This window comes from Panthera pardus, unplaced genomic scaffold, assembly GCF_024362965.1.
Source record: "Panthera pardus isolate Hobbes unplaced genomic scaffold, ASM2436296v1 HiC_scaffold_15, whole genome shotgun sequence".
Classification (NCBI taxonomy): domain Eukaryota; kingdom Metazoa; phylum Chordata; class Mammalia; order Carnivora; family Felidae; genus Panthera; species Panthera pardus.
Genome location: NW_026526710.1, coordinates 38781986 through 38809447, shown reverse-complemented (window position 1 = coordinate 38809447; position 27462 = coordinate 38781986). Strand labels below are relative to the sequence as shown.

General features: G+C 36.6%; 1 protein-coding gene across 8 annotated transcripts in view; it reads right to left on the bottom strand.

The window, feature by feature from the left end:
* GREB1L (GREB1 like retinoic acid receptor coactivator) overlaps positions 1-27462 on the bottom strand; it is a 278957-nt gene that overhangs the window by 122489 nt on the left and 129006 nt on the right. For 7 of the 8 annotated variants that reach the window (XM_053902487.1, XM_053902486.1, XM_053902488.1 and 4 more), the window contains 5 exons: positions 18904-19063; positions 18496-18693; positions 9434-9610; positions 3967-4143; positions 1276-1398 (listed from right to left, as the gene is read on the bottom strand). In XM_053902487.1, the coding sequence (XP_053758462.1) occupies positions 1276-1398; positions 3967-4143; positions 9434-9610; positions 18496-18693; positions 18904-19060 (832 nt within the window). In that variant the 5' untranslated portion in view covers positions 19061-19063. The remainder of the gene's footprint in view (positions 1-1275; positions 1399-3966; positions 4144-9433; positions 9611-18495; positions 18694-18903; positions 19064-27462) is intronic. The other variant, XM_053902492.1, reaches the window with a different exon arrangement.

The window sequence follows — 27462 nt, the reverse complement described above, 5'->3', positions numbered from 1 at the left end:
AATGATTTCAGGAGTACATTCCTTACTGCCCCTTACCCATTTAGCCCATCCCCCCTCCCACAAACCCTCCAGTAACCCTCTGTTTGTTCTCCATATTTATGAGTCTCTTATGCTCTTCCCCCTTCCTGTTATTATATTATTTTTGTTTCCCTTCCCTTATGTTCATCTATTTTGTCTCTTAAAGTCCTCATATGAGTGAAGTCACATGATTTTTGTCTTTCTCTGACTAATTTCACTTAGCAAAATACCCTCCAGTTCTATCCACATAGTTGCAAATGGCAAGATTTCATTCTTTTTGATTGCCGAGTAATACTCCATCATATATATATACCACATCTTCTTTATCCATTTATCCATTGATGGGACATTTGGGCTGTTTCCATACTTTGACTATTGTTGATAGTGCTGCATGGGGGTGCATGTGTCCCTTTGAAACAGCACACCCGTATCCCTTGGATAAATGTCTAGTAGTGCAATTGCTGGGTTGTAGGGTAGTTCTATTTTTAGTTTTTTGAGGGACCTCCATACTGTTTTCCAGAGTGCCTGCACCAGCTTGCATTCCATGAATAATTTCCTTAAATATTATCTGCAGTGATATTTTCAGTTACAACCCTCCAGCCCTCCAGCCACCTGGAAACATTAAGTCCCACCTGGAGCCTTATCCTGTCCTTGGGGCCTGGGCTAGTACAATTGTCTACACTGGAGGAATTTTTGGAAGCCTTAGACTGGCAACTTATCTGTTCAGTATCAGCGTGGCCCTTCTGCTGATCCTGCCCTGATAGTATAACCTGGTTTCAGGCACTAAAATTTTATCTGGTTATTTGTAACCCAGCCTCCATCTTGAACCACTAGAAACTAGTGGATTCTTCCACTGTGATCCTCAGTCCTACCTTGGGACCTTACTTAATATACCAGTTGGTGCAATACTCCCTGTAATGTTCTGTGGGCTTAGTTTAGAGCCCTACCCTAGAACTCCAGTCTTCATGAGTTATGTCCCCAGTATATGCCACCTGATAGCTATGAGACAGACTTTCCTCATGTCTGGATTTCTACTTATTGCCCACTGTTAGACTTTTCTAGAGATAGGTCCTATGCTTGAGCTAAATTTCTTATCCACAAACTAACCCATCTCAGTGCTGACTTCTAACTCTAATAGTAACTCAGGTAATACTTGTTTTAAAACATTTCTATTCAAACCAGCCAACAGTCATTTTTAAAGTGAACCACTAAATATACATCTGGCTGCTTGAAATTCCAAAAGAAAATATCCCATACCTGTCTGAATGAATCCTGATTTGTATCCATTAGCTGTGCCATTTTCTGGTGTCACAGTTGATGATACTGAAGAGTTTGGTTTCATAGAGTGGCAAGTGGCAGAGGATTGTCGGCTTCTACATTCTGGGAAGGAGTAAGAATTATATTATGGGAGGAGACCAATACTCTGTCAAAGCAGGTGATGAGAACACAATCCATAAAATCTCTAAAATAAACTACTGTTCCTTAAGTAGCAACCATGTTCCTTATTGGCGGTTTCCCCTCCTCTAATCCTGACTCCAACAGAATGTTCAAGATGGTGAATTCACTTTGTCTTCCTAGGACCAGATGACATGTTTAGAAGGAAAAAAAGAAAGAAAGAAAGAAAAAAGATCCGGCTTTTGTTCTTCACAGACTAGCTCCCAGGGGAAAAATTACTCATAACCAATATAATCATGCTAGTTTTATGGATAAGGCAGGCTAAAATATCAGTAATTTATTTTTTAAAAAAATAAGCTTTCAAACACCAGTTAACCTCCTGTCCAGGATCAATTTAGTGTGGAACAGGAATCTACATAGGTTGTCTTCAATATTCTCACCTCAACTTTAATTTATGTCCAAAAGCTGAAGCAAAGAAAAATTTATAGTCAGAGGAGAAAAATTAGAAATGCTCAAATTCTTTTTTTTAAGCCTACTTATTATTTTTGAGTGAGAAAGAACAGGGGAGGGGCAGGGAGAGAGGGGGATAGAAAATCCCAAGCAGACTTCATGCTGACAGCAGTGAGCCTGATGCAAGGCTTGAACTCATGAAGAGATCATGACCTGAACCAAAGGCCAACGCTCAACCAAGCTACCCAGGTGTCCCAGAAATGCTTAAATTCTTATTACTCTTAGTTTGTATCAAAGGAAATAGGTACACAATATTCTAGGTGATTTCTGATCATGCAACACCAAGCTTCATTTTAGGTAAGCCAATATTAATGGAGCTCTAACATGATACTTTAATAATACTTTGAACTGAGTCAAGTAGATAGCAAATACTAAGAAACCATGTAGGGCTATAACTTCTAACTAAATTATACTACACGTTCCACTATGTTAGTTTTTAAAGGTAGCATGTGAAAAAGAAATATAAATGGTTGTAAATGACAGTTAATTATAGAGGGTCCTTTAGAGAGTTTCCAAGTTTATCAGATATATGCAAGGTTGGACACAGTTTTCTATGACCACCTTGGCTAGGATTTTCCTTGAAAAGCGATTGTACTTTGGCCTACAAGGATACCTCCACATTATGTGTATCATATGCATACATTTATATTGATGTTCTATGTCTGCATATCTGCATATCTCCATATCTGCATATCTCCATATCTGCATATATGGATACATATGCATATACAATCTTAATTCTAAAATAGCAACTTCTATAAATGTGAGCTTCAGACACCTGGCTGGCTCAGTTGGTAGAGTGTGTGACTCTTAATCTTGGGTTTGTGAGTTTGAGTCCCACATTGTGGGTACAGATTACTTAAAAATAAAATCTTTTAAAAGATTTTTTAAAAATGTGAACCTTCAAAAGCCATTCAGGATGATTGTGCCTGTCTTGGAACATGCAGCTATTTCCTAAGGAATTATATAATGTCATTTCAAATGCACCCAAGAGTAATTACAGTGGAAAACTCAGAGGAAAATCTGAAGTCATTTATAATTTGGATTTATTATGCTATTTCTTATGGTCAGGCCAAAATCTTGCACAGACAACAAATGGAAGCATTAAAGACAATTATTATATCATCTTTAATAATATAATAATATTGATAATTAAGAAAAATCTCAGCATCTAAGTAACTGCTCAAAAGAATAAGGATTAGATATTCCACTGCATTAGAACAATGAATAGAACTTGTGGTAAATCCTATCAACTACATGAAGATGTGAGATTTCAATTGGATTCAGATCCACAAATAAGTTAGTTAAGTTCTTCTAAACTTAAAAAAAAAAAAAAAACAACTTTGCCAACTTAATAATGTGTTTTCCCCAGGTATTAAGGTATTATGAAGAAGCGTTATTTGTTCAAAGTATGCTTAGTTCTAATGAAAACAGAAAACTATATGCTTGAGAATTACCAAAGAACCTAAATAAAATAGAAAGAGCATCTAACCAGAAAAATGACACTTTGAGGTCCTCTCTAAGTGACAGAAAAGCTGAAAAGAGTCCTCCTGTACTCCACCCTCCCAAGAGACAAATATAAAGAGACATGCACTTTTTCTAAACCTGGATAGTCTCTATTAAAAATAGAAAGAAGTTGGGGCGCCTGGTTGGCTCGGTCGGTTAAGCGTCCGACTTCGGCTCAGGTCATGATCTCGCAGTCCATGAGTTCGAGCCCTGCGTTGGGCTCTGTGCTGACCGCTCAGAGCCTGGAGCCTGTTTCAGATTCTGTGTCTCCCTCTCTCTCTGACCCTCCCCCATTCACGCTCTGTCTCTCTCTGTCTCAAAAATAAATAAACGTTAAAAAAAAATTAAAAAAAAAAAAAAAGAAAGAAAGAAGCAAGTCAAATAACCTGCCAGAGAGCTTCACATCTTTGGATAGTCTTCTGAACTTGGGATATTTACGTACATCATACCTGATTCTGAACCCCAGAAGGCCACTTGTCCTTACTGTAACATCCTCATTCCTTTCCCTTCCCTTTCTCTCCCAGAAGTTGACGCTACCTTTCCAGCAGATAAGAGGTCCCTTCGACAGTACACCCTGGGAGCTTCTGACTAGGTAGTACTTTAAGTGCTTCTGCTTCTTTGGCTGGGTGGTGAGCTTCAAGTTAATATGGTTGGAAAATTCTGTGAAATACCGAAATCCTCTTTCTCCACAGCCGATACAGTTTCCAGAAAACCCTGAAAGAAGACAAACCAAAGTTACTGGTGGATTTGTAAACTGATACAATACTTTTACATATGAAAAGTATAGAAATATTCAGTGTTTTTGACCCAATAATTTCCTAACCTCAAGGAAAAACACCAATTTTTTTTAGCAGAGTTATTTTATAATAGTGGAAGACTGAAAGTAATTTAAATTCTGCTCTAAGTTTAATGGCTAAGAAAATAGAGTGGATAGTAGCATGTGATAGAATTCATATAGTTGACATAAAAATATGAAAAAGTTTGCTTCTAGAGATGCCCATGATTTCATTCCCACACACTCCCTTCTTAGAGAACTTGCTGGCACTGGTTCTCTGCCCTACCCACCATGTGCACTGTCACAGATGATTAGATTGTACTAATATCAGACCCAGTCTGGGACAGTCAGAGTCTCTTTCATGGAATTTTATTTTATTTTATTTATTTTTCAACTTAAAAATATTTTATTATTTGTTTTTTATTTGAGAGGTGGTGGGCAGAGGGAGAGAGAACAAGAATCCCAAGCAGGCTCCACACCCAGCATGGAGCTCGATGCAGGGCTCAGGGCCACAATCCTGGGATCATGAAATCAAGAGTCAGATCTCCAAAGGACTGAGACATCCAAGTGCCCCTTTCCTGGAATTTTAAAATAAATACAAATAGAATCAGTCAGATGGAACTGGGCCCTAAATTTGTAAGGTTTTGTAAAATTGGAACCCAAGTTGGGGGTTACCTCCAACCACCTGTCAGCTAAGGGATGGGAGAGAATAAATTGGCAACTGTGAAGGTTGTTTGCAGAGAGGAGGGCATGGACAGTGATGGGCAAGCCCAGGTACTGTCAACTTTCCAGTTCCTATGACAGCTAGCTGTAATTTCTCACACAGGTGCCCTGAGAGTCCCATTTCCTCTTTATTCACACCCCCCCATACTCAAACTAGCTTATTATCCCTTTAGATCAAACATCCAAACAATTCTCACTCAGATTATTCAAACAAAATAAAACTTTCAGTGACCTGCTTAGAGCAGGGGGCACAGAAAGAAGAAATGGAGGAGGCTAAGAGGACGTGAGGCTAACCTTTGCTTAATTGGAAATCAATCCCATAATACACAGAGAAAAGTCACACAGAAATAATGTGAGTTCCTCTGGTTGTGACTGAGGAGGAAGCATCATATGTACTGCCATGTAGTGAACAAGGACAAAATAGGTGTAAATGAGAAAAGGCATTCCAAACTCCATACGTACAATCTCTCTCTATATAAATGACTAACTTAAAATCAATCCACTGATGAAGTGATACTCTTTTTAAACCCCTAAACCAACCTGTTATCTAATCAACAAAGATATAAAAGGAGAGAAGAGAAAGGCCACCAGGATTAAAGACAGAATATCTCACAACGTACCAATCGCAGACAGTCAATTCTGACAATCAATAGAAATGGCAGTCCAATTTATTATTTTTTCAACAATTACTTACTGAGCATCCACCTATATACCAGGCATGATGCAAAACTGGAAAAACAGAGATAGTCATATCTTCTGATCGGTTACGTAAAATTAGTAATTTATATAATTAGTTTATTACTGTTACTTTATAGAAATATAAACATAAATTATTTAAAATATATTCAGAGATGGACTGAATTTGAGAGCATTTGGCTATCTGTCCAATGCTTTATAGCTACAGGCCAAAACCAAAAAAAAAAAAAAAAAATGCCAATTTTTTTCACCGAGTTCCCAAGCCATCTAATCATCCATTTCTCCATGCATCCATGCATCTAGCCAACAAATCCATCCATCCATCCATCCAACAAATACTTATATACTCTACCATATGCTAGGCACTCTTTCAGGTACCAGGTTTTCAGCACGGAGCAAAGGAGACAAAACCACTGCCTCCATGTAACTTACACTGTGGTGCGATTATCATGCCTTGACAAAACCACTGCCTCCATGTAACTTACACTGTGGTGCGATTATCATGCCTTGACAGAAAAGTGCCTGGCTTGCCAGGCAGATGTAGAACCCAGTAAAATAATATAAGAACATTTTAGTCAAAACAATTAAAGATGGTGCCTCCCAAAAGAGGCTTATCTGGTAGATCCAAGTAGTTCATAAAAGATTAGTGTGAGAATTAAAATTAACAAATTACTGAGGTGAGGTTTTATCTTTTATCTTTTGCTTATTCTCTGAGGTGAAAAGCAAGAGAATATACAAAGGAAGAAAAGCAAAGGATCTGGACAATCTTCAAAGAACAGAGATGGCGCATTAATGATGAGAATTAACAATATTAAAGACAAAGAATCCTACAGCTCATTTTTTAAACTCTGTACAGTTTCAGTATCAGTCTTCGTTCAAGAGAGATTTTATCTGCCCAAAGTTCTTGTCATCATCACAAAAAAATAATACCTCTTACAGCCAAATTACCTATCTAGTGTTTCTGTCAATCAAGTCTTCCAATTGCACAGTAGATTTGGGACACATGAATGAACTGCCAACTGGATCAATATATACTTTTTAATGTTTATTTATTTTGAAAGAGAGAAAGAGAGAGAGAATGAGTGGGGGAGGGGCAGAGAGAAAGGGGGAAAGAGAATCCCAAGCAGGCTCCATGCTTAACACTCAGTGCAGAGTCCGATGCAGGACCAGATCCCACAACTGTGAGATCATGACCTGAGCCAAAATCAAAAGTCAGACACCGAGCGAACTGAGCCACCCAAATGCCCCCTCAATATATTTTTTAACCAATTCCTTCACTCACAGTCTTTTGAATCAGCATAATTTATATAAAAAGTTTATAAATTGATATTGGAGTTCACTGGGATTCTAACATATTCGAAGCTTAAAATTTTTCCCACTATACTTTAATGCATACTAAAATAATCTATCATCAGTAAGAAATGTTGGATGGATATTAACATATAAAAATCTCAACAACATGCTTATCTAAGAGAAAAGTTCTACCATCTTGCTGTACTACACTTTCACTTGGAAAGTGGTTAGTAAAATATTATGTCCATTCACAAGGCTAGAGAAAGCAAACAGACTTCCATTTCTATAAAGGTATTAATAAATATGACAGAATGGCAGAATAATAACCATTTAAAGAGCAAGTGCTCTGTGCCAGGCACTGGGCTGGATGGGTTGCCTTATAAACATCATCTCATTTGATCTTTACAACCCTGAAAGTTAGGCATCATTGGCCTCTTTTTATAGATGAGAAATCTGAGACCTCATGAGAATAAGTAGCTTGCCCCAGTTCTGAAAATACTAAGTGGCAAATCTGGGATTTTAATCCTAGTTCCAACTCCAATGACCAAGATCTTTGATCTCATATTCATTATTATACACAATCATGAAATCTATTCTTCTTCTTCTTCTTCTTCCTCTTTTTAGAAACAGAGCGTGTAAGTGGGGGAGAGTAGCAGAGGGAGAGGGAGAGAGGGAGAGAGGGAGAGAAGGAGAAGGAGTGGGTGGGAGAGAGAGAGAGAGAGAGAGAGAGAGAGAGAATCTTAAGCAGGTTCCATGCTCAGTGCAGAACCCAATGCAGGGCTTGATCCCATGACTCTGGGAACATGACCTGAGCCGAAATCAAGAGTCGGACGTTCAGCCGACTGAGACACCCTGAAAATCTATTATTCTGATGGTGTTTCTTGTATCCTTTCATGATGTATTCTAGGAGGATTCCTCTAGTCATGAAGAATCATTAAGCAAAAAGGCATCATGAGATATTTTTCTGTGTCTGTGGTCAGAGCCACATGTAAACTATTCCATCTGATGTCATGGTGATGCTTTTATTTATTTTTTAAAAGTTTGTTTGTTTATAGAAATCTCTACAACCAATGTGGGGCTAGAACTCATGACCCTGAGATCAAGAGCTGCATGCTTTTCTGACAGAGCCAGCCAGGCACCTCAATACTATGATGCTTTTAAAATGCTAAAAAGAAGTTTCCCCAAATTGTTATACCACAGCCAACTAGATTACTAGCTCTGTGTCTTAACATTTTTGTGCCCCCACAACACAGCCTAGTATGATTTTTGTCACATAGTACATTTTGAACAAAGTGTTGAATGAATGAGTGAACAGATACTTAGAAACTTCTTTGCTAATTTAGTCCAACTTATAAACTTTACCATTAGGCTTCTGTGTTAAACCATCTGCTCAATTTCACTAAAAGAAAATCATCATCTTTTTATGAAAGCCTATGGAAATTATCACTTCTTTTCCTATGAACCAAGAAAAAGCTTTGAATTATAAGTTAAGGAACTTTTATAAAGCATGGATAGGGTTACTTTCTAACTCAGGATACTGATGTATATATTTCCAGACTTTCTGATGACACTGTGGAACTAGGAAAAATGTATCAAACTAAACAAGTACAGTTTACGAACAATACAATTCTTGAATTCTTTGCCCTCTTTCCTTTCATTTTTATTATTTTCACCAAAGACATCTCATGTGCCATCTTGTCTTCTTAATTAAAAATAAATGCAGTCTTTATTTCCCATGATGTAAGGAAGCTAGGTTGTGAAAAAAAAAAAAAAAGTCCAGACTCAAAGTAAAGCCAGAGAATAAAACAATTCTGAGATACAGTAATACATTTTACATCATATGTATATTCCTAGTTACTTTGGTTGAACTAATGCTAAATATAACATGGGAATCACATCAATCAAATATAGCTAGGAATGATGGGTAGTATGGAGAAACTACCAAAAACTTACAAAGCAGATAATCTGCAGCTGAATAACTGAGAGTTGACTGGACATCAGGTCTAGATCAATAACTCTGTACAGAGTGAATCCTACTTTGCTTTACACAGAATTAATTTTTGATAAATTGCATGCCATCCTTTAGCTTGGCTTGAAAAGGCGGCCTCTTCAAGGTGGGTGTTTTGGGAATGAATAAAAAATAAAAGCTAATTTTTAAGAAGTTACTAAAAGAAAAAAATGTTTCATACTTGAGTTAATTACAGAATTCCCAATTAATTCTGTGATCTAAAAAAAATCTGTGATAATTTAACATGTTTTTTTAATTTTTGTTTTTTTATTTGAGAGAGAGAGCGAGCGTTGGGCAAAGGGGCAGAAATAAAGAATCTTGAGCAGGCTCCATGCTCAGTACAGAGCCCCACGTGGGGCTTGATCCCACAACCCTAGGATCTTGACCTGAGTTGAAATCAAGAGTCAGACGCCCAACCAACTGAGTCACCTAGGCGCCCCTATGATAATTTAAACTTGTAGTTTAACTCCTTCTTCTTGGAAGGAATTTTATAGGTGTGAAATACTCACCTAAAAGTGCATTTTTCCCATGATCATCTGGTAGAAATCGCTTGTCTACAGCACACACGAGAATGTGTTCAGGCAGATTGGGAGACTTGGCCCCTACCAGGAGGAATCCTGCTGGGATGTCGATTTGTTCCATACAAAGAGATACCAAACGCAAATCCTTTCCTGCTTGACAAAAACCTAAAAATGGTAAAAAGGACACAGTAAAATGTTTAGAAAGGTCCTATCTCCTTATCACCCATCTGGAGAGTGGATTTGCCTATGGGAAATCCCATAAAGGCATAATCCCATAAAAAATTAAGGAGTAGATTATTTTTTTATGTTTATTTATTTTTTGAAAGAGAGAGGGAGAAAAAGAGCAAGCTGGGGGAGGGGCAGAGAGAGAGGGAGAGAGAAATCCCAAGCAGGTTCTGCACTTTCAGTGCAGAGCCCAATGCGGGACTCAAACTCAGGAACTGCGAGATCATGACCTGAACTGAAACTAAGATTTGGACGCTCAACCGACTGAGCCACCCAGGCACCCCAGGACTAAATTTAAAGTCCATATACTCCAACCTGAAGACAAATCTATCATACGTATCCCCTTCCCCCGAGTGGAGCTGAAAACACACAAAAAGGAGGTATTTCTGACAAGTTCAGCCAACATTTATGACTTTATATTTTCTGATCTACAAGTAAGCAAATGATAAATACACACAGAGCTTTGAAAAATGTATGTAATTTTTATGTGTGTGTAGTACAATATTTTTATACTTTCAAAGCAAGTTCATATCTATAAATGGTGACTGTCATAGAAGAGAGAGGCTTCCATTTCACATAGGAAGAGACTGCACTTCAGATGTGGCTCATAAATGAATGGGCCAGAACTAGAACTCAGAACCGTGAAGTCATTTTTGTAAGCTACAACAGAACAACACATAACAAAACCTTACATAACCACGTTGTGTACCAAAACATATTACACTAACTAATTAGTTCATCATTTATTAAAAATCACTTGCAACAGATGCTACCCTAGGCCTGGGGATAGAATTGAACAAATATATCCTCCCCCAAGAACCTACATTATAGTCTAATTGGAAGAATGTATAAGGAACCAATAATCACAAAACAATATTACAGAGGACAGCTATTTTCTACTGCAAAGCACCTATTTCACATCTTCTGGGAGATAATCAAACCTCCTTGAACTCTAATCATGTGATTCCTCTGGAGAATGGGGATATTCTAGACTGACAGGAGGTAGCACCTGATCCAAGCTGGCCACTATAATATCCCACCTTTCCAGTCACAGTTGATTAGTCAGGGACACCTGACATAAACTGGGACAATCAAAGCCTTTTCTCAAGGAATTCCAAACATGGATCCAGAAATAGTATGACTTAGTTTGATCTGTGGCAGCTCAGTTCCTTGACTTGTGAGAGAAGTCTGTCAGCAGACAGGAGGCTCAAAGGGAATGTTCCAGCAGTGTGTGGACCCCCTGAAACCCAGCTGTATGTGCGTTTCCCAAGGTCGGATTGTGAAACCTTTTGCTTAGGAATTCTTTGAATAATATCTTCATTCTACCTAAAGCTAATTTCAGTTGGGTTGGGTTTCACCTGCAGCCAAAAGAGGGTAAATACAAGTATGAAAAATACTATTCCAGAGAGTTGCAGAAGGTAAACGATGGACACCTAAATCTCCACACACAAACCTGAGGAGACCATCATCACCCAATACAAAGTAGAGAAAGACCCTGCTAAATTCTTCCAGTATCAATTTATAGTATGATGTTCACCAAATGCCAACAAACAATTGGATGCAATCAGTTATTATAAGAGAAAAAAAATCCAAATATTGTATGAAGTTGTGGCGCACATAAATCTACCATGAATCTACTGCATGGTTGAGCTCATCAAACCTCAAAAGCAGACATAATGGAATTGGAGGAAGTCAACAGAAGAAAGAATAAAATGATAAAATAATGGGGCTCAACCATCTCAAGCTTATAGGCTCCCTTTAACACTAAAATAATTCAAATTTAACTTTTAGTGTTTGTTAATTGAAAAAAACAAAAGCAGAATATTGTGAATTAACAATTTTGAATGAATCTATATTTTATTAGTCACAATATCATCTATATTTATTTGAAAAATAGTTATTTATACATGCAGGTCGTATTATTTATTCAGTTTACACACAGTTTTTGGAAGCTATGGATACATAAAAGCCCTAAAAAAAATTCTGCTGCCCCCACCCCATTTAAGGGACAGAACTCAGGTTTGAAAGTGGGGAAATGATGATGATGGTATCAATGGCAGAAAAATTTATGGAGAACTTAATATAAGCCAGGCACGGTACTAACCATTGTACAGATTATTTTATTTAATCCTCTGAACAACTACCAACTCCTTTCCATAGATGGAGAAGTTGAGGCTCAGGAAGGTTAGGGAACTTGTGCAGTGTTATATAATGAGTTCAGTAATGTTCAGGATGTAAGACATGGGAAGTTTGCTATATAAAGACAGATCAAGGGGTGCCTGGGTGGAGCCTATTTAAGATTCTCTCTCTTCTGCCCCTCCCCAACTTGTGGACATGCTTGCTCGCTCGCTCTCTCTCAAAAAAAGAAAAAAAAAAAAAAAAAAAGAAATAGCACCTTTATCATGACTTGCTCCAAAAGGCAGAACACATATCTTCCCAAAAGATGCAGATAAATTCAGTGATGAGAAGTTCATGATTGTCTATTGACAGAAAACAGGATGCGTGGGGAACTATCTCTGTCACTAAGAAGTAGTAACAAACCTTTCTACGACTTTGACTCACACCATATTAGAAAGAGTGGACTAGATGAAATGATAGTCTGTGCCAATTCATATGAATTTTCAAATTATTACCAGCTTTTTAGAACATCAGAGCTATATAGAACCTTAAGATTATCTGATATAGGATCTCTCAACAGGCAGTTATTAAACTCCCAGGGACTTACAGGTATTCCATGATACTTGAAGTTATAAGACAAAATCAAATAGTTACCAATTTCTAAAATCTAACAAATAATTATTCTAACATTAAAGAATGTTCTCAGGGGTTTCCCTGCTACACATAGAGGGAGAGTAGAAACCAGCTGAATGAATTCAGGACTCACTTGTTTGAACCCTGTATCAGTGTATGGCTTTGATTTTCACACAACTGTTTTTATTCTTAGCCATTTGTATTGATATTGTGCTTAATTTATACTCATCATACATTGTTGGTTAATGATAGGAAGCACTGTTTGTATTAATGAACACAGTAATGTTACAAATGTGTCTAAAGATGCTCTTGCTAGATTTATGAAAGTTAGATTCAATCCCAACCCCACTCATTAAATTATAAAATTATATAAAATGCACCAATATGTTTTTGGGCACTCCACCCCCAAAAGCAATGTCAAGGTAAAATTTTGGTGATTACAATCCAACTTGGCTTTTCATGTAGGAGAGAAAAGCCTACCTCATTTTGCAGCATGTTCAGTAGCAGAAATTCTGCACACAGCAGCCTGAAATCTTTTCATCATATAGATGATGTAAAAATTTTAAAAATAAACTAGCATATCCTTTTAATCCTAAAATTTCAAATTTTGGGTATTAAAAGTAGATTTTGATTTTCTTTTTATTTGATGCTGGAAAACATTTAAATACACTCGGCCCCCTGAAAAGCTATAATATTTTATTTTTGAATTTGTCAATAAAATATGCTTTTTCTTACACAACCGATTTTAAATACATTAAGTAGCAATTACTGAATGATAAAATGTAGACAATTTTTTCTCATATGCATGAATAATATCAAAGAGTATATTAACATACTGGTCTAAAATAAATACTTTCTACTTAAAATCAATTCTTTATCATATGCCATGTAGTGACAGAATTAGGTTTTAAATTCCTAAAAAGTTCAAAAGACTATATATTAGTATAAAAGAAATTTGTGAGTCAAAGATTGGGTAACACTAATCTATTTAATATGTAAATGAGGACACTGGGGCCTATAAAGCTTAAGAAAATGGTCCAATTTTTAAAATATTCAGTAACTGGAGAAAGTGGGACTAAAACCCAAGTCTCCGGACTCCAAATTAGATGCTCTTTCATCCTCATTAACATCTCTGACTCATATAATGCTTCACCTTCCCTCAGTCTGATGTAGGACACTCTCCTATTACTTCTTCCTTGCCTTTTTTTGGAGTCCTATTACCCAACTTTCTAAGTTGAATCTTTGGTCTATTGGCACTCACCTACCTCATACTTGCTGATGAATCCTTAAAATTCATTATTTTTCTGATGAGTTCTCTTTTTTAAAAAAAGTTATTTATTTATTTTGAGAGAGACAGAGACAGTGCAAAGAAGGGCAGAGAGAGGGAGAATCCCGAGCAGGCTCCGTGCTGCCAGAGCATAGCCTGACGTGGGGCTGAAACCCATGAGGCCACAGGAACATAACCTGAGCCGAAACCAAGAGTCAGACACTTAACCAACTGAGCCACCGGGCACCCCTCTGATGAGATCTCTAAAAGCAATACATTGCAGCAAAAGGAGACCAAGGGGGAAAGTACAATTTTTGTTCTGGACTTAACAGAGATAAGAGTCAAGAGGACTTAGTGTGGAGAATATCTGAAGAAAGCAGGATTTTCTGTAGAAGAGAGATGATTTCAGAGTGATTTCTGTGGCAAAAAAGGAGAACTACACAGTCCACTCAAATTAAGAAATACAAATAGTTTTTACTACAGCCTTTAGTATGAGGACACCTAGAGGTCAAAAGTAATAATTATTCAACAATGACTGGATCCTCGGAGAAGCATGTTTTCTAGTCTCCTCCCCACAAAAATTTTAAGGGATGCTCATAACAATAAAAAGAGAAAATGTCCTATTTTATGCTAAAAAAAAAAAAAAGCTGCAATGATGAGAGTATGTAAAAGGGGTACAGGAACCAACTGAAGGTGCTCCCAATGTCCAAAACCAGAACAATCTGAGCAGTGAGGTAAAGTAGTATTGACTTATAACTCAACATAAAATAAATATCCATGAGTACATAATAATATAAATAAATGAGTGAATAAATTAGTAAGTAGGCGGGGGAGACAAATCCCCATACAGAATTTTAAATAATTTATGTAAATACTCTGCCCTCGAGAAGGTGGAGCATAATTCCCTGTTCCTACAGTATAAGCTGAGCATAGTGACTTTCTCCCACAGTATGGCAAGTGGGGGAAAGAGTGGAGATCACACTACCTCGGCCAGATGATCTACGTCAACATCAACCCTCATAAATCATGTTGACAGAATGTACCCTTAATACAATATGATGAAAATGGCAATTTACCTTTATGATCTTTCTCCCCAAAACCCATAACCCCAGTCTAATCAGGAGAAAAATATCAAATTCCAGTAGAGGGTCACCTACAATATACCTCACCAATAATTCCTAAAACTGTCAGGGTCATCAGAAACAAGGAAAGTCTGAGAAACTGTACAGCCAAGAGAAGCCTAAAGAGATATAACAACTAACTCTATTTTAGTATCCTGAAGGGATTCTGGAAAAGAAAAGAGATATTAGGTAAAAACTAAGGAACCTAAATAAACTATGAACTTTAATTATTATTAAAATTAGTAATAATGTAAGATAATATTAGGAGAAACTGCAGGAATATATAGAAACTCTATACTATTGTCTCAATTTTTCTTTAAGTCTAAAACTGTTCTTAAAAAGTGAAGTCTATTTTTACAATGTCCAATTTTATCTTCTTGCCTTCATGTTACTCGCTAACACAAGCCACTCAGCCAATTTGATTAAGAGGAAAGAAAATAGGAGAGAAAGAGAAGGCAAGGCTGAGTCCAGCAACAGGGTAATCCAAGAAACAAATCAATTCAAGGCCAGAAATGGTGGCAACATCAAGAAAAAGTTCCTAAATTGAGTTTGTAATTATTCTGAGAATACACTCACCTGGCAAAGATTTGGCTTTTTGCTGTGACACCTTTTACCTGTCTTTTCTAAATCCTAATTTTGGGGGGGTGGGTGGGATTCAGATCAGCTAATTATCTACAAAATATATTATGAGGGATCCCCAAGTAAGAAAAAACATTATGCAAAGAATAATATTTATTTTTTTAAGAATGAAAATAAGCTCTGTGTGTCTGTAAAGAAAAGAAGAGTGGGTAGCTAAAGAATCTATGAAATGTGATTATATTTGAAGGTCTGTAGGATCCAAAATATCTAGTGTAACAGGTAGTTCTGGTCTCTAGAAATATGTCAGATTATTAATATAATAAAGACCAACTACTCAATCTCAATTAAAACCTCAAACAAAATGAAAAGAAACCTTATTACAACCCTGTAGTGTGATTTTGAATCACATCTGAACTCATCCTGAAAGAAAGACAGAATCTTTTTTTAGGGGCTTCTGGAAGACCTGGGGGAAGAGTGCCCTAAGGAAGGATCTATGCCTGTTTACTGTACGCAAGGAAGGAAAGATAAGTTATCGATGTTGGCACACAAATAACAAACTTGTCCCTAAATAGCTTCATTTTCTGAGAATAATACTGAAATGCTGCCTTAACCCCAAGACCTTTGCAGCAAATTATTTTAATTAAAAAAAAGGAATAATGGTAGAGGGCCCTTCTTTGTAAACTTCATCTGCATTTCCTTAAGAAAATAGCCAAGGTTTTCACTTCACAGAACCAGATTTGCATTCTCCAATTATCTCCAACTTGAAGGTTACAGAGTAATCTAAGCGGGGGGAGGGGAAAGTTTACTGAAACAGCTGTAAACACAAACTAAAGTAATCAAAGCAGTATTTGGAAGCCTCAAATTTGGTTGCCCTTCACCCCTTTAGACAATCAACTGCCTCCCAGCAGGGTGGGAACCTACACTATTCCAATAATTTACATAAGAAATTAGCAACCAAAATTTACATCTGAATGGTAACCCCCAGAAGCCCATCAGGTATTAAGTATCTGCTTATCTAAATTGCCTCTAAAAATAGCTTTACCTTCCTTTAAGTCTTAGGTAAATAGAGGATTTCCCATGAAGGGAAGGTGGTATGCTAAAACAAGTCCAGGCATTACATTGTCCTAATTCACTGTCATTTCTATAAGAAAAATTTCAGAACTGTTCTGTCTTCGGGTGAGAGGGTTCTTAGAACTACCCTAGAATGAGCCAAATTGAAAGAGCTATGGACAAACTTTAAACTATCAAATTATGAACTATGCTTTTTGTTTTTAATGGCCACCTTGAGGTGAATTAAAGGGGAAAAAATATGGACATGCAATTAATTCTAAGAAACCAAAGTAGCTGATGTAGGAATCTACGTCTATGACCTGTGTTTTCAGGTTGTCTTGGAATTTGAATTTATGCTTGGGTGCTATATTTGTTTTTCCCCCCAGAAAAACTGCATCTCCAAATCTTTTTCCTTCATATCTAAAATTAACTATTACCCTTCCCTTACACTTTACATAATCGCCTCATGGTAAGAGTAGTGTTCTCATGTTTTAAAGTTCAAGAAATAGTTGCTCTCTGTTAGATCACTGAGTTTGTATCTTGGTGAACACTAAACATACCTGATTGTTAGTAACACCAGTGTCAGCACCCCAAAAGGCAAACTAAAATATATTTAGAGCACAGGAAAAACAGGAGAGCCCCTCCTCCATTTTTGGTATAAAATTTGATATTTCAGAATTATCCCCTAAAGCTTTGACTCTCGTTCTATTTAATTCTTAAATATAACAGGATTCTCAATGACAAGCCAACAATATTTCAAGCACAATTTCAATATTTGGTTGTTAACTGTTAAGTATGACTTGACTGATAAATAAAAGGCACAAAAATGGATATAAAACAGCCAAGTGGAAACCTAACCCAGTCACTTGCTACACAACTATAGGTTTAAAGGCCTATCATACCAAGAATAATGAGTAAATTTGATGCATAGTATTAAGTCTGGGCAAAATAAATCAATCACATCTGGAAGCAAATTTATAAGAAATAGTGCAGATAGGATTAAGGATTTTGAGCTTTTTACAGCTTATCAAATTCTTGAAAGGAAGAAAAGGAAAGGAAAAGAAAAAGAAAAAAGAAAAGAGGGAGGGAGGGTAAAAGAGAAAGAGAAAAGAAAGTCAAGAAATAATAAAACTTCCAAGCAGTGCAAACTCATTTATCTGGATTTGCACATTTGAATCTTTAGTTTACCCCAAATTATTTACAATTCAAGCTGTGTAGGGAGAATGTCCTGAAATCTTACCCCTTTCCTCCTCACTCCTCACCCCTAGGATTTGCATGCATTGTAAACACCCCAGGTCCAAGTCAATCAGGGTATAAAAACTGCACTCTGGCTAATATGGATAAAGTAAAATCCACATACTAATTAGGTTGGGATTACCAGAAAATAGCACTGTAAATACTAAATGTAAGGAAGAGAGTATATTTTAAAGTTGTGACATCATCAAAACCATGAAATACTGAGAATGTTTTATATTAGGATTTCCTTTTTAAAGTGTGGTTAAAGCCGTGGTGGAAGAGGAGGTTGACAAAATAAATAAAATGGGATTATCAAAATATGTACATTTTTATCTTCTACAGATAACACTATACTGCATGAGTGTTCAGAATAAATGAAAAAGGTAAATATAAAACATCTGATATCTCTATTAATGTTTTTGAGGTTGGAACAGAAAGAAGTAGGAAGACAGGACACTTAAAAAGTACCTGAGATAGTAGCATTCTTGCAGGAAAAGCCCTGACTTGGGCCTAGGCTTGCTTTTGCCACATATCATCTCAGAGAAGTCATTCAACTGCTGTGAATCTTACTTTCTTCATCTATAAGATGAAGCAATAATACCTGTCTTTCTTATAGACACCTGCTGTGAAGTCACAGAAGATAATGTCAGTGAGACCATAATCATTCCTCATTCCTTTCTGTAATTACTGGTTTCCAGCCTTCAGCACCACGTGTAATGATTGAAAACTAGCCAGACAATAAAGAGGAATTGGTAAAAGAAAGAAAAGAAAAGAAAAGAAAAGAAAAGAAAAGAAAAGAAAAGAAAAGAAAAGAAACCCACCATCTGTAGTGCAAGACCCTTCTGGGGCAGGTTTTTGTGAATAGGGAATTGGTGGGCTATTTGAATCAGACATTTCTTCATCATCTTCGTCATCTTCCATTTCATTAACTGTTAGATTGTTAGAAAAATCCAGGCTTCCATTTTGAGTGTAGCGGTGTACCAAATCTTTATCCAGATCCTCCACCTTGGGTTTTACATCTGGGTGAGCAAATAAATTACAGCTAATTTAATAAAAAGATGCTTATAGAAAAAATAACCAAAAGAAAAATTCATACTTCTGAAAGATATCAGAGGACAGGGAGACTAGCAATGTCTAATATTATATCAATTTATTTCAGAGGTCCCCAGATTTGGAATTTCCACTTCTTTTAAAAGAAATCTAGAAATGTGTGGGATTGAGAAACTTACCTGCAGATGAGAAAGGATGCTGGTCAGGGTCCAGGTACAGCTGGGAAAAAATTGGCCGTGGAACCACACTACTACATCTGAGAGAGGCTTCTATGGAGTTGTGGAGAGCTTCCTCAAATTGAGCAGATTTCAGTTGCCCAGCATATGAATTCCCCATGGTCTACACCACCCCCCCCAAAGAAAAAGAGGAAGAAAGGAGAAAATTTATATAATTAGAGGACTCTATGACTGCAAAGTACACATAGAGCTGATATAAACTATACCCATATATCTTGTTAAGATTCATATATGAACCCTACCTATATTTCCTAAGACAACCTGTTTTAAATTCTGTTACATAACTTTTGCTTTTTGTTTTCATAATCCAAATCCATTTCAAAAAGGCCCTTTAGAGGATCTTCTGAGAATCAAACAGTAATAAATGCTTTAAGTCAAGGTTCTCTGACCAGTAAATCAAGATTGACCTGTCAATCATGAAGCCTAACATGATGACATGAGGCCACTCCTCAAAACTAGTGGGCTACCATGATCCCATTCCAACTCTATCAGTGCTTTTAGAGTAAATATCTAGTTACTGCTCTCTCTACTAAGATCTTCTTACCCTGGCAGAATAGGGGGAAATTCTTCTCTTGGGGGGAAAAAAAAAGAAGAAGAAAGACAGAAAGCTTTGTGATACTATATTTGACAAATTCCTGAAAGCAAGATTTGAGCCTTTTAAACCCGAAGAAGTCATTTATGCATTATTAGTATTTATTTAAAAAAAACACACACAGTTTTTTTCCCTTAATCTGAATCACAATCTTATTTGAGACCCTCTAGGAATGTATAGAGTAAGAAGTTTGAAAGCCATGGCCTTTACTTCTCATAACCAATATTTGTATAGTTCTTGCTAGTTACAAAAATCTCCATGAATATCAATAATAACTACAATTCTTTGAGTGCTAACTACTGGCTATACTAACAATTCTCAAAGTATGTTCTGAGGTCACCAAGACCCTTTCTGGGGTCTATGAGATCAAAACTCCTTTCAAACTTATTACTAAGATAGTATTTGCCTTTTTTACTCTCATACGTGTACAGTAGTATTTTACAGAGGCTGCATGATGTGTAATATTGCAACAGGTTTAATTAGAAGCAGATAGATCACTTTTCTCACTAACTTTCTTTTGGAAAATATAGTTATTTTCCCCAAAATGTTATATATGTTGACATATAATGTGTTATTATTTTAACTTTTAAAGTTAATATATATTTTAAACATTTCTTACTCTTAGTTTCTAATAAATATAGTCTACATAAACAAAACTCAATTTTGATTCTGGATCAAAAATGTGAGAGCTGTGGAGCTAGACAGTACCCTAAATATTTTATAAAAATTATTTTATTTAGGGCACCTGGGTGGCTCAGTTGATTAAGACTCCCGACTCTTGGTTTCAGCTCAGGTCATGATCCGTGGTTCTTGGGTTTGAGCCCCGCATCGGGCTCCATGCTGGCAGTGTGGAGCGTGCCTGGGATTCTCTCTCTAACCCTCTCCCTCTCTGCCCTTCCCCAGCTTGTGCTCTCACATGCACTCTCTCTCTCTCTCTCTGTCTCTCAAAATAAATAAATAAACTTCAAAAATATATTTTATTTAATCCTTAGTATTCAGAAGTAGGTTGGACTTGTCTCACTTCATCAATGAAACAATTGGGGCTTGGAGAAGCCAAGTGACTTGCCTCCTATCACCCAGTTGGTAAAGGTCAGAACCAGAACTCAGTATCTAGCTGTGTGAGGATAAATCCTATACTCCTACAGTATAGGCTCAATTTGGATAAATCTCATTTCAAGAAAGGCAGTTTGAAAATATCATAGCCCCACTTATCCCATCAAAGAGAGGGACAGATACTAAATTTCATCTGGAAAGCCAACTGTGATGGACTCTCTGAAGGGAGTCCCTAGAGGACTCATTGAGAAGGACCCTAAGCATGCATCTATCTGGGCTCAGCAGGAAAAGGAAGCCAAGATCCAGTCACTCCTAAGCAGGGAAGGGATAATGCATACAACCTTACTATCAGGCTTCCCAGAGTTATATTCATGAGCTCCAAAGGATTTTGGTGGCTATGAGCTGCTGAGCTGCCTCTATATAGCAAAGAAGGCTGTTTACATGATTCTGGGTAGCAATGAGTAGTATTCAGAGATTTCCATCAGAGTGGCTGCGTTTAGTAAAGCTTTGTTGGAGATTCTTATGATTTGGAGGAAAAGCTGGAATTATATTTTAGCAACCTTTCTCAAAATAGGTAATAAGAAACTAAATACCATGGATTTAAATTAGTAAGTTCCTCTTTACAAGTAAAAGAAATTTTATAACTATATGAGGTGATGGATATCAACTAAACTTATATGTAGTAATCACTTTGCAAGATATACCTATATCAAATCATCATATTGTACACCTAAAACTTATACAATGTTATATGTCACTTTTATCTCAGTAAAACTAGAAAAAATAAACTAGATTTCTTCAATTATTAGGTTCCTTTCTTTCAAAAAGTACATACCCAAAAGTATATGTATGATACTCAATTAAAAGTTGTAAGTAGAAGCAAATCAACAAACTCTGTCAAATAAAGTTTTCCTGAAACACCAAGTTTTTGTCCAACCTTATAAGACTCTCCATTAGGACAACTATAAACATTTAAATTTTCTAAAGCTCAAGACCACACATGATCAAAATAGGGTGAGTTTGCAGGAGAAATAGGTTGTGTTACCATTTAATGCATCTAAGTCAAAATTCAATAGCCATTTCACCTTTTTTTTTCTTTTTGCCGAAGGGAGAAAACTACCAGCACAGTCAACCATGGGATTTCTTAACCATAGAGAACAATGGAATAACTTCAAAGGTGGACCTTTCTCCAGAGCACCAAATGCCTGGAAATCTTGCCTCTTTTTAACTATTACCTGCTTAACAAATTATCTTCCTTTTATCATTGAAAACTATATTCTCTAAGAGATTTTTTTAGTTTAATAAAGAAATGCCAATTGTACATGAAGTACTACATAATCTCAATCTCTTTGATTTATAGTTTAAGGAGCAATATAACAAATATGTATATGTAGGGCAAATAAATATTGTGCTGAATAAAAATATTAAATCAGCATAAAAATGGATAATCATGTTTCACCATCATAGAGGATACACACAATGCTATAAGAACATTAGCAATACTCAAGATGACAAAGGGAAGTACCCAGGAAACAGTTGGAAGAGTAAAAGGAAGAGACTGATTATTTCAAATGAAAACATAACTGGACATTTTAAAAATGATAATGATAATATGAAGAATTATAAAACTGACCCCAGACTTTTTTAGTGCGGAGTACAGAGTTCTTCCCTTTACGGTTCAAGTTCAATGCTATCCAATTTCCAGTTCAATGCTATCAAAAGAAGGGTAGAGTTCAAGGAAGCCTTTTTAGTGTAATGTATTCTTAATATCATATGCTATAAGGGGCACCTGGGTGGCTCAGTCAGTTGAGCGTCTGATTTCGGCTCAGGTCATGATCTTATAGTTCCTGAGGTGGAGCCCCACATTGGGCTTACTGCTGTCAGCATGGAGCCTGCTTTGGATCCTCTGTTCCTCATTCTCTCTGCCCCTCCCCTGCTCGCTCTTTCTCTCTCCCAAAATAAACATTTAAAAATAAAAAAATATATCATATGCTATATGATGTAGGGTCACTGGGGGCACTTGGGTGGCTCAGTCGGTTAAGTATCTGACTTAGGCTAAGGTCATGATCTTGCAGTTTATGAGTTCGAGCCCTGCCTCAGGCTCTGTACGGACAGTTCAGAGCCTGGAACCTACTTCAAATCCTCTGTCCCTCTCTCTCTCTGCCCCTCCCCTGCTTGCTCTTTCTCTTTCTCAAAAATAAACAATTAAAAAAATGTTTAATATCATATGCTATAATATTTAGGGTGACTGGGGGCACCTGGATGGCTCAGTTGGTTGAGTGTCTGACTTCAGCTTAGGTCATGAGCTCACAGCTCGTGAGTTGGAGCCCCGTGTCAGGCTCTGTGCTGACAGCTCAGAGCCTGGAGCCTGCTTTGGGTTCTGTGTCTCCCTCTCTCTGTGTCCCTCCCCACTCACACTCTGTCTCTCTCTCTCTCAAAAAAATAAATAAAAACATTAAAAAAATTAAAAAGATATTTAGGGTCACTGAAACTGTTGGCATTATCTACCTAGACTACTGGCCTTCCTTTCCTCTGAATCTCAAAGAGCCCCCAGTGCTTGAGATGGCATAACATACACTAAAAGTCAGTGTATAATAATTGTGATAGGCACTTCACACATAAAGTTAACATTTGAAAAATAAGACTATGTATTTTGAAGTCTTATCTGATGCTTTAATTGTAAGAAGTGTTTGGGAAGCAACCGAAAGGAACATTTCGTCCTGCGTCTTCTGTACTTGATAACTTCTATAAAAGTAATTACTACATTAATAATACAGTAACTATTAACCATGAAACATTTGACAAAAGGGAAATAAAAACATTGCAGATCAAGAAGTGGTTTCCCTCAAATTGTATTGCTTCTCCTTTCCATTTTCAATAGAAAAAGGAGAATTGGGGAAAGGCCATGGAGCCATTAGCAGGTACCAGTTTCCCAGGCTACTCTTTTCCTTACTTCTCCAGTCCCTATTCCTAAAACCTCCAGTGAATGAAGCTGCCTGTTCTATGCCAGCCCTTTTATCTTTCTGTAGAAAAGGGAAAAGGCTAGAGCAGAAAGGCACCAAACCACAATGGTGTGGTGGTTTGTACTTGATCCCACTTGCATTTTGAGCAATTAATTAGTGGTGCAGAAAGAGCCCATATTGTATACCATCTCTTTCTTGGAGATTTCTGTAGTGTCACAAGAGTATCTATTAGCATCTCAGCGTCTGTAGTCCTTAATGTCAGCCAGATATATAAAATATACATATATATGTAGAAATTGCAAGTTTGCTTTCTTCTTGTATGTTGTACAACTCATTCTGAAAAGTAGTTCTACATTATCTGACCTGAAGTTGGATTTATTAGGTAATTGTGGTAATATTAGGTAATTGTGTTTCATGGTTAATAGTTACTGTATTATTAATGTAGTAATTACTTTTATAGAAGTTATCAAGTACAGAAGACACAGGACGAAAATGTTCCTTTCAGTTGCTTCCCAAACACTTCTTACAATTAAAGCATCAGATAAGACTTCAGAATACATAGTCTTATTTTTCAAATGTTAACTTTATGTGTGAAGTGCCTATTACAATGGTAGGCATCTAACAGGCAGATGATATAATAATAGTTGTTGCTGTCATTATTAATATTACTGGTGGTGGTGGTCCTTGCTGTCATTGTTAAGAAAAGTGAAACATTCTACTTTGGACAATTACAATACTGGTAACATGGAGAACTTACTAATTGCCAGATAATACTCTATTGCCTCCTTTTAAGAGAATTGAGGCCTAGGAAAGTTAAGGAATTTGCCCAAGGACAAATAAAAGGAGATGGCAAAGATAGGAGTAGGATCTAGTCAGTTTGGCTACACAACAGCTCTGTTAGGCTATCTTAATCACTTAGACCATTAAGCTGTTTAACCACCTACTATAATGATCTAATTGGGTAAATAGGTATTCTATAAAGTATTACTAAATTACCAAAACAAAACAAAACACCCACAAAAACACAAAACAGAACAACCCAAGGAAGAATTTTTTTGTTTGCTGATTTGTCCTTGTCTGTATATGTCACAGTGGCAAGAAGACAAGGCTGAAAAAAGAGTTTTAGCATAAGATATGGGGCTAATAGGCACAAAGCCGAGCAATAATTTTAAAAAGTCAAAACAAAATAAAACCAGGGCACCTGGGTGGCTAAGTTGGTTAAGCGTCTGGCTTTGGCTCAGGGCATGATCTCACAGTTCATAGGTTCGAGCCCCACGTTGGGCTCTGTGCTGATAGCTCAGAGCCTGAAGCCTGCTTCGGATTCTGTGTCTCCCTCTCTCTCTGCCCCTTCACCACTCACACTCTGTCTCTCTGTTTCTCAAAAATGAGTAACATTAAAAAAAATTTTAAAGCAAAATAAAACTATCCCTCCCCTGAATAAAAAGACCCAAACCTCCCTGTATTAGATGAAAGGGAAAGATAAACAAAGGGTAAATTATTTAACAAAGAATAAATACACACATATAAGGAAGGAAGCATAGGCCCGCCCTTGGACTCCAAAGTATCTGATGCATGGGTTGCGTGTCCCCTGATTTTGAGAACTCTCTTGTCCATACCCTTTTTCTTCCCATTTCTTCCAATTTTGGAAGACTCAGTCATGTTTCATTAATCCATTATGTGTCAAGTCTAGAAATCAAAAACATTCTTATCAACTCCTTAAAATATTAGGAATATTTATATAACTTATTTTTCTCCAATATTTCCCCCTGTCTAAAAAAGTTTCTTCTTCTATTAAGGACAAGAAAAAGTTTCCTAAAACTCAAATGATAAAAAGAAAGAAGGAACCTGAGAGTATATCTTCCTTGACTTTCTTCTCAAATCAGTTTTTTAAAAAGTACTAGATTTGAGATATGGTCCAATATATTACTTTTGAAAAAGTAACACAATAATTTCTATTACCCTCTTCCATCTGAAGCAGACCACTTAATCCAGGTAGGTAGAAGAAAAAAAAATCTGACCTTAATAATATGATATGAATTTACTGGAAATTTTATAAACACAACTTTTCTTGTGTTTATAAAAACACAAAAACCTGGGAAGTACACACAATAATCTATTAGTAATGTTTATCTATTGATACTGTGTGGTTTTTAAACTGTCTTTTTTGGGGGGCACCTGCCTGGTTCAATCAGTTGAGCATGTGACTCTTGATCTCAGCGTCCTGAGTTTGAGCCCCTCGTTAGGCAGAGCCTACTTAAAACAAACAAAAAACCAACAACAACAAACAAAAAAACCTATCTTTTTTGTCTTATTAATATCTTCTAATTTTTAAAGTAATTAACAGTATTATAGCATAATATAATAAAGGAAAAGGAAAATATCATATAGCAAGTGAGCTAATCCCAACTCTATGACTATCCTTGAACACAAGCAGTTTAAAACAGGCTTATTACTTAATAGCTGGGTTTGCAAAGTGAACACTCTTCACCTTTTCCTGGTGCTTCAAGATTCCAGGGAAAATCCACATCATTCCAGCACTTAGACTGAGAACCTCTCATCAAGATTTGGAGTTTCCACTACTACTTTCTATCATAATTACTCCAAACTATTTCCCCCCAGTTTTGATATACTGGTATTGGCCCAACCATCTCCCTCAACAAGTTCCTCTTTTGACCACGAATAAATATTTTCAAGGTACTACACTTGGCTGTTTATAAAAGCTGACTTTTAATACCAATTATGTGGAGAAGATAAACATTAACTTTAAAATGTATGGGGATGGGCACCTGGGTGGCTAGGTCAGTTAAGCATCAGACTCTTGATCTTGGCTCAGGTCATGATCTCACAGTTCGTGGGATTGAGCCCCACATCAGAGACTGCTTGGGATTCTCTCTCTCTCTCTCTCTCTCTCTCTGTGCCCCTCCCCTCCTTGCTCTCTATCTCCCTCTCTCTCAAAATAAATAAATAAACATTAAAAAAATAAAATGTATGGGGGAAAAGGATCATTACAGTTAATGACAAGAAAGAACAAGAAAAACACTGATTTAAAAAAAATCATGTACATGCTAAAAGAAAATCTAAGATACTACTTCAGGGTTAATCTAATTTTAACAGCAAGATAGTCTATGCGAAAGGTCGATGGGTATATATATTTTTAAACTAATAATTTATTTAAAAAACTAATAATTTATTTAAAAAATATTTTAGATTTGTATTTCCAAGAATTGTCTACTGAAGTCTGAGAAGCAATGACAATTCAATAACAATAAGCACTTCCTAGTACCCTGATTGTGGTTTTCTACTACCATTCCCCACTGAAAAGCATCAAAGCTCCTTAAAGTTATAGCCAATTCCAGGTCTGAGGCAGGAAATACACAAGAGGAGCCTTGAACAAAGAGCAAAGAAGCTATTGAGGGGTGATGGATCATGTCAAAAGACATGAGTCAATATGAAATGTCCCCATAGACCAAAGACTAGAGAAATTGAACACAAAAGAGAACTAATTCAATGGAGTGAAGCATATTTAAAATATGAAAATTCACAAATTAATTTTTGCTACTCAAGGTGAAGAAGAGAGCTCTGCTTGGGGAAAAATAACAACAACAATACAACCCAAATAAATCATCTAAGTGAATGCTGCAAAAAGGAAAAGGAAAGAAGGAAATACTTATTCTGCTCTTTCTGTACTTCAGAGTAACCAAATTGTCCTGGTTATTGAGAGTTTTAATATTTTTAATGAAGAATTTCAGCTAATAAATGTGGAAAGAATGACAGAATTATAAAATTACCAATTTGCAACCCTTGATGCAAAATTCATTTACTCAATGATAATGAGGGAACTCTATAATAGAGGGGTCAGGCTGACATCTCCTGAGCTCACTGCTCAAGTTTAGC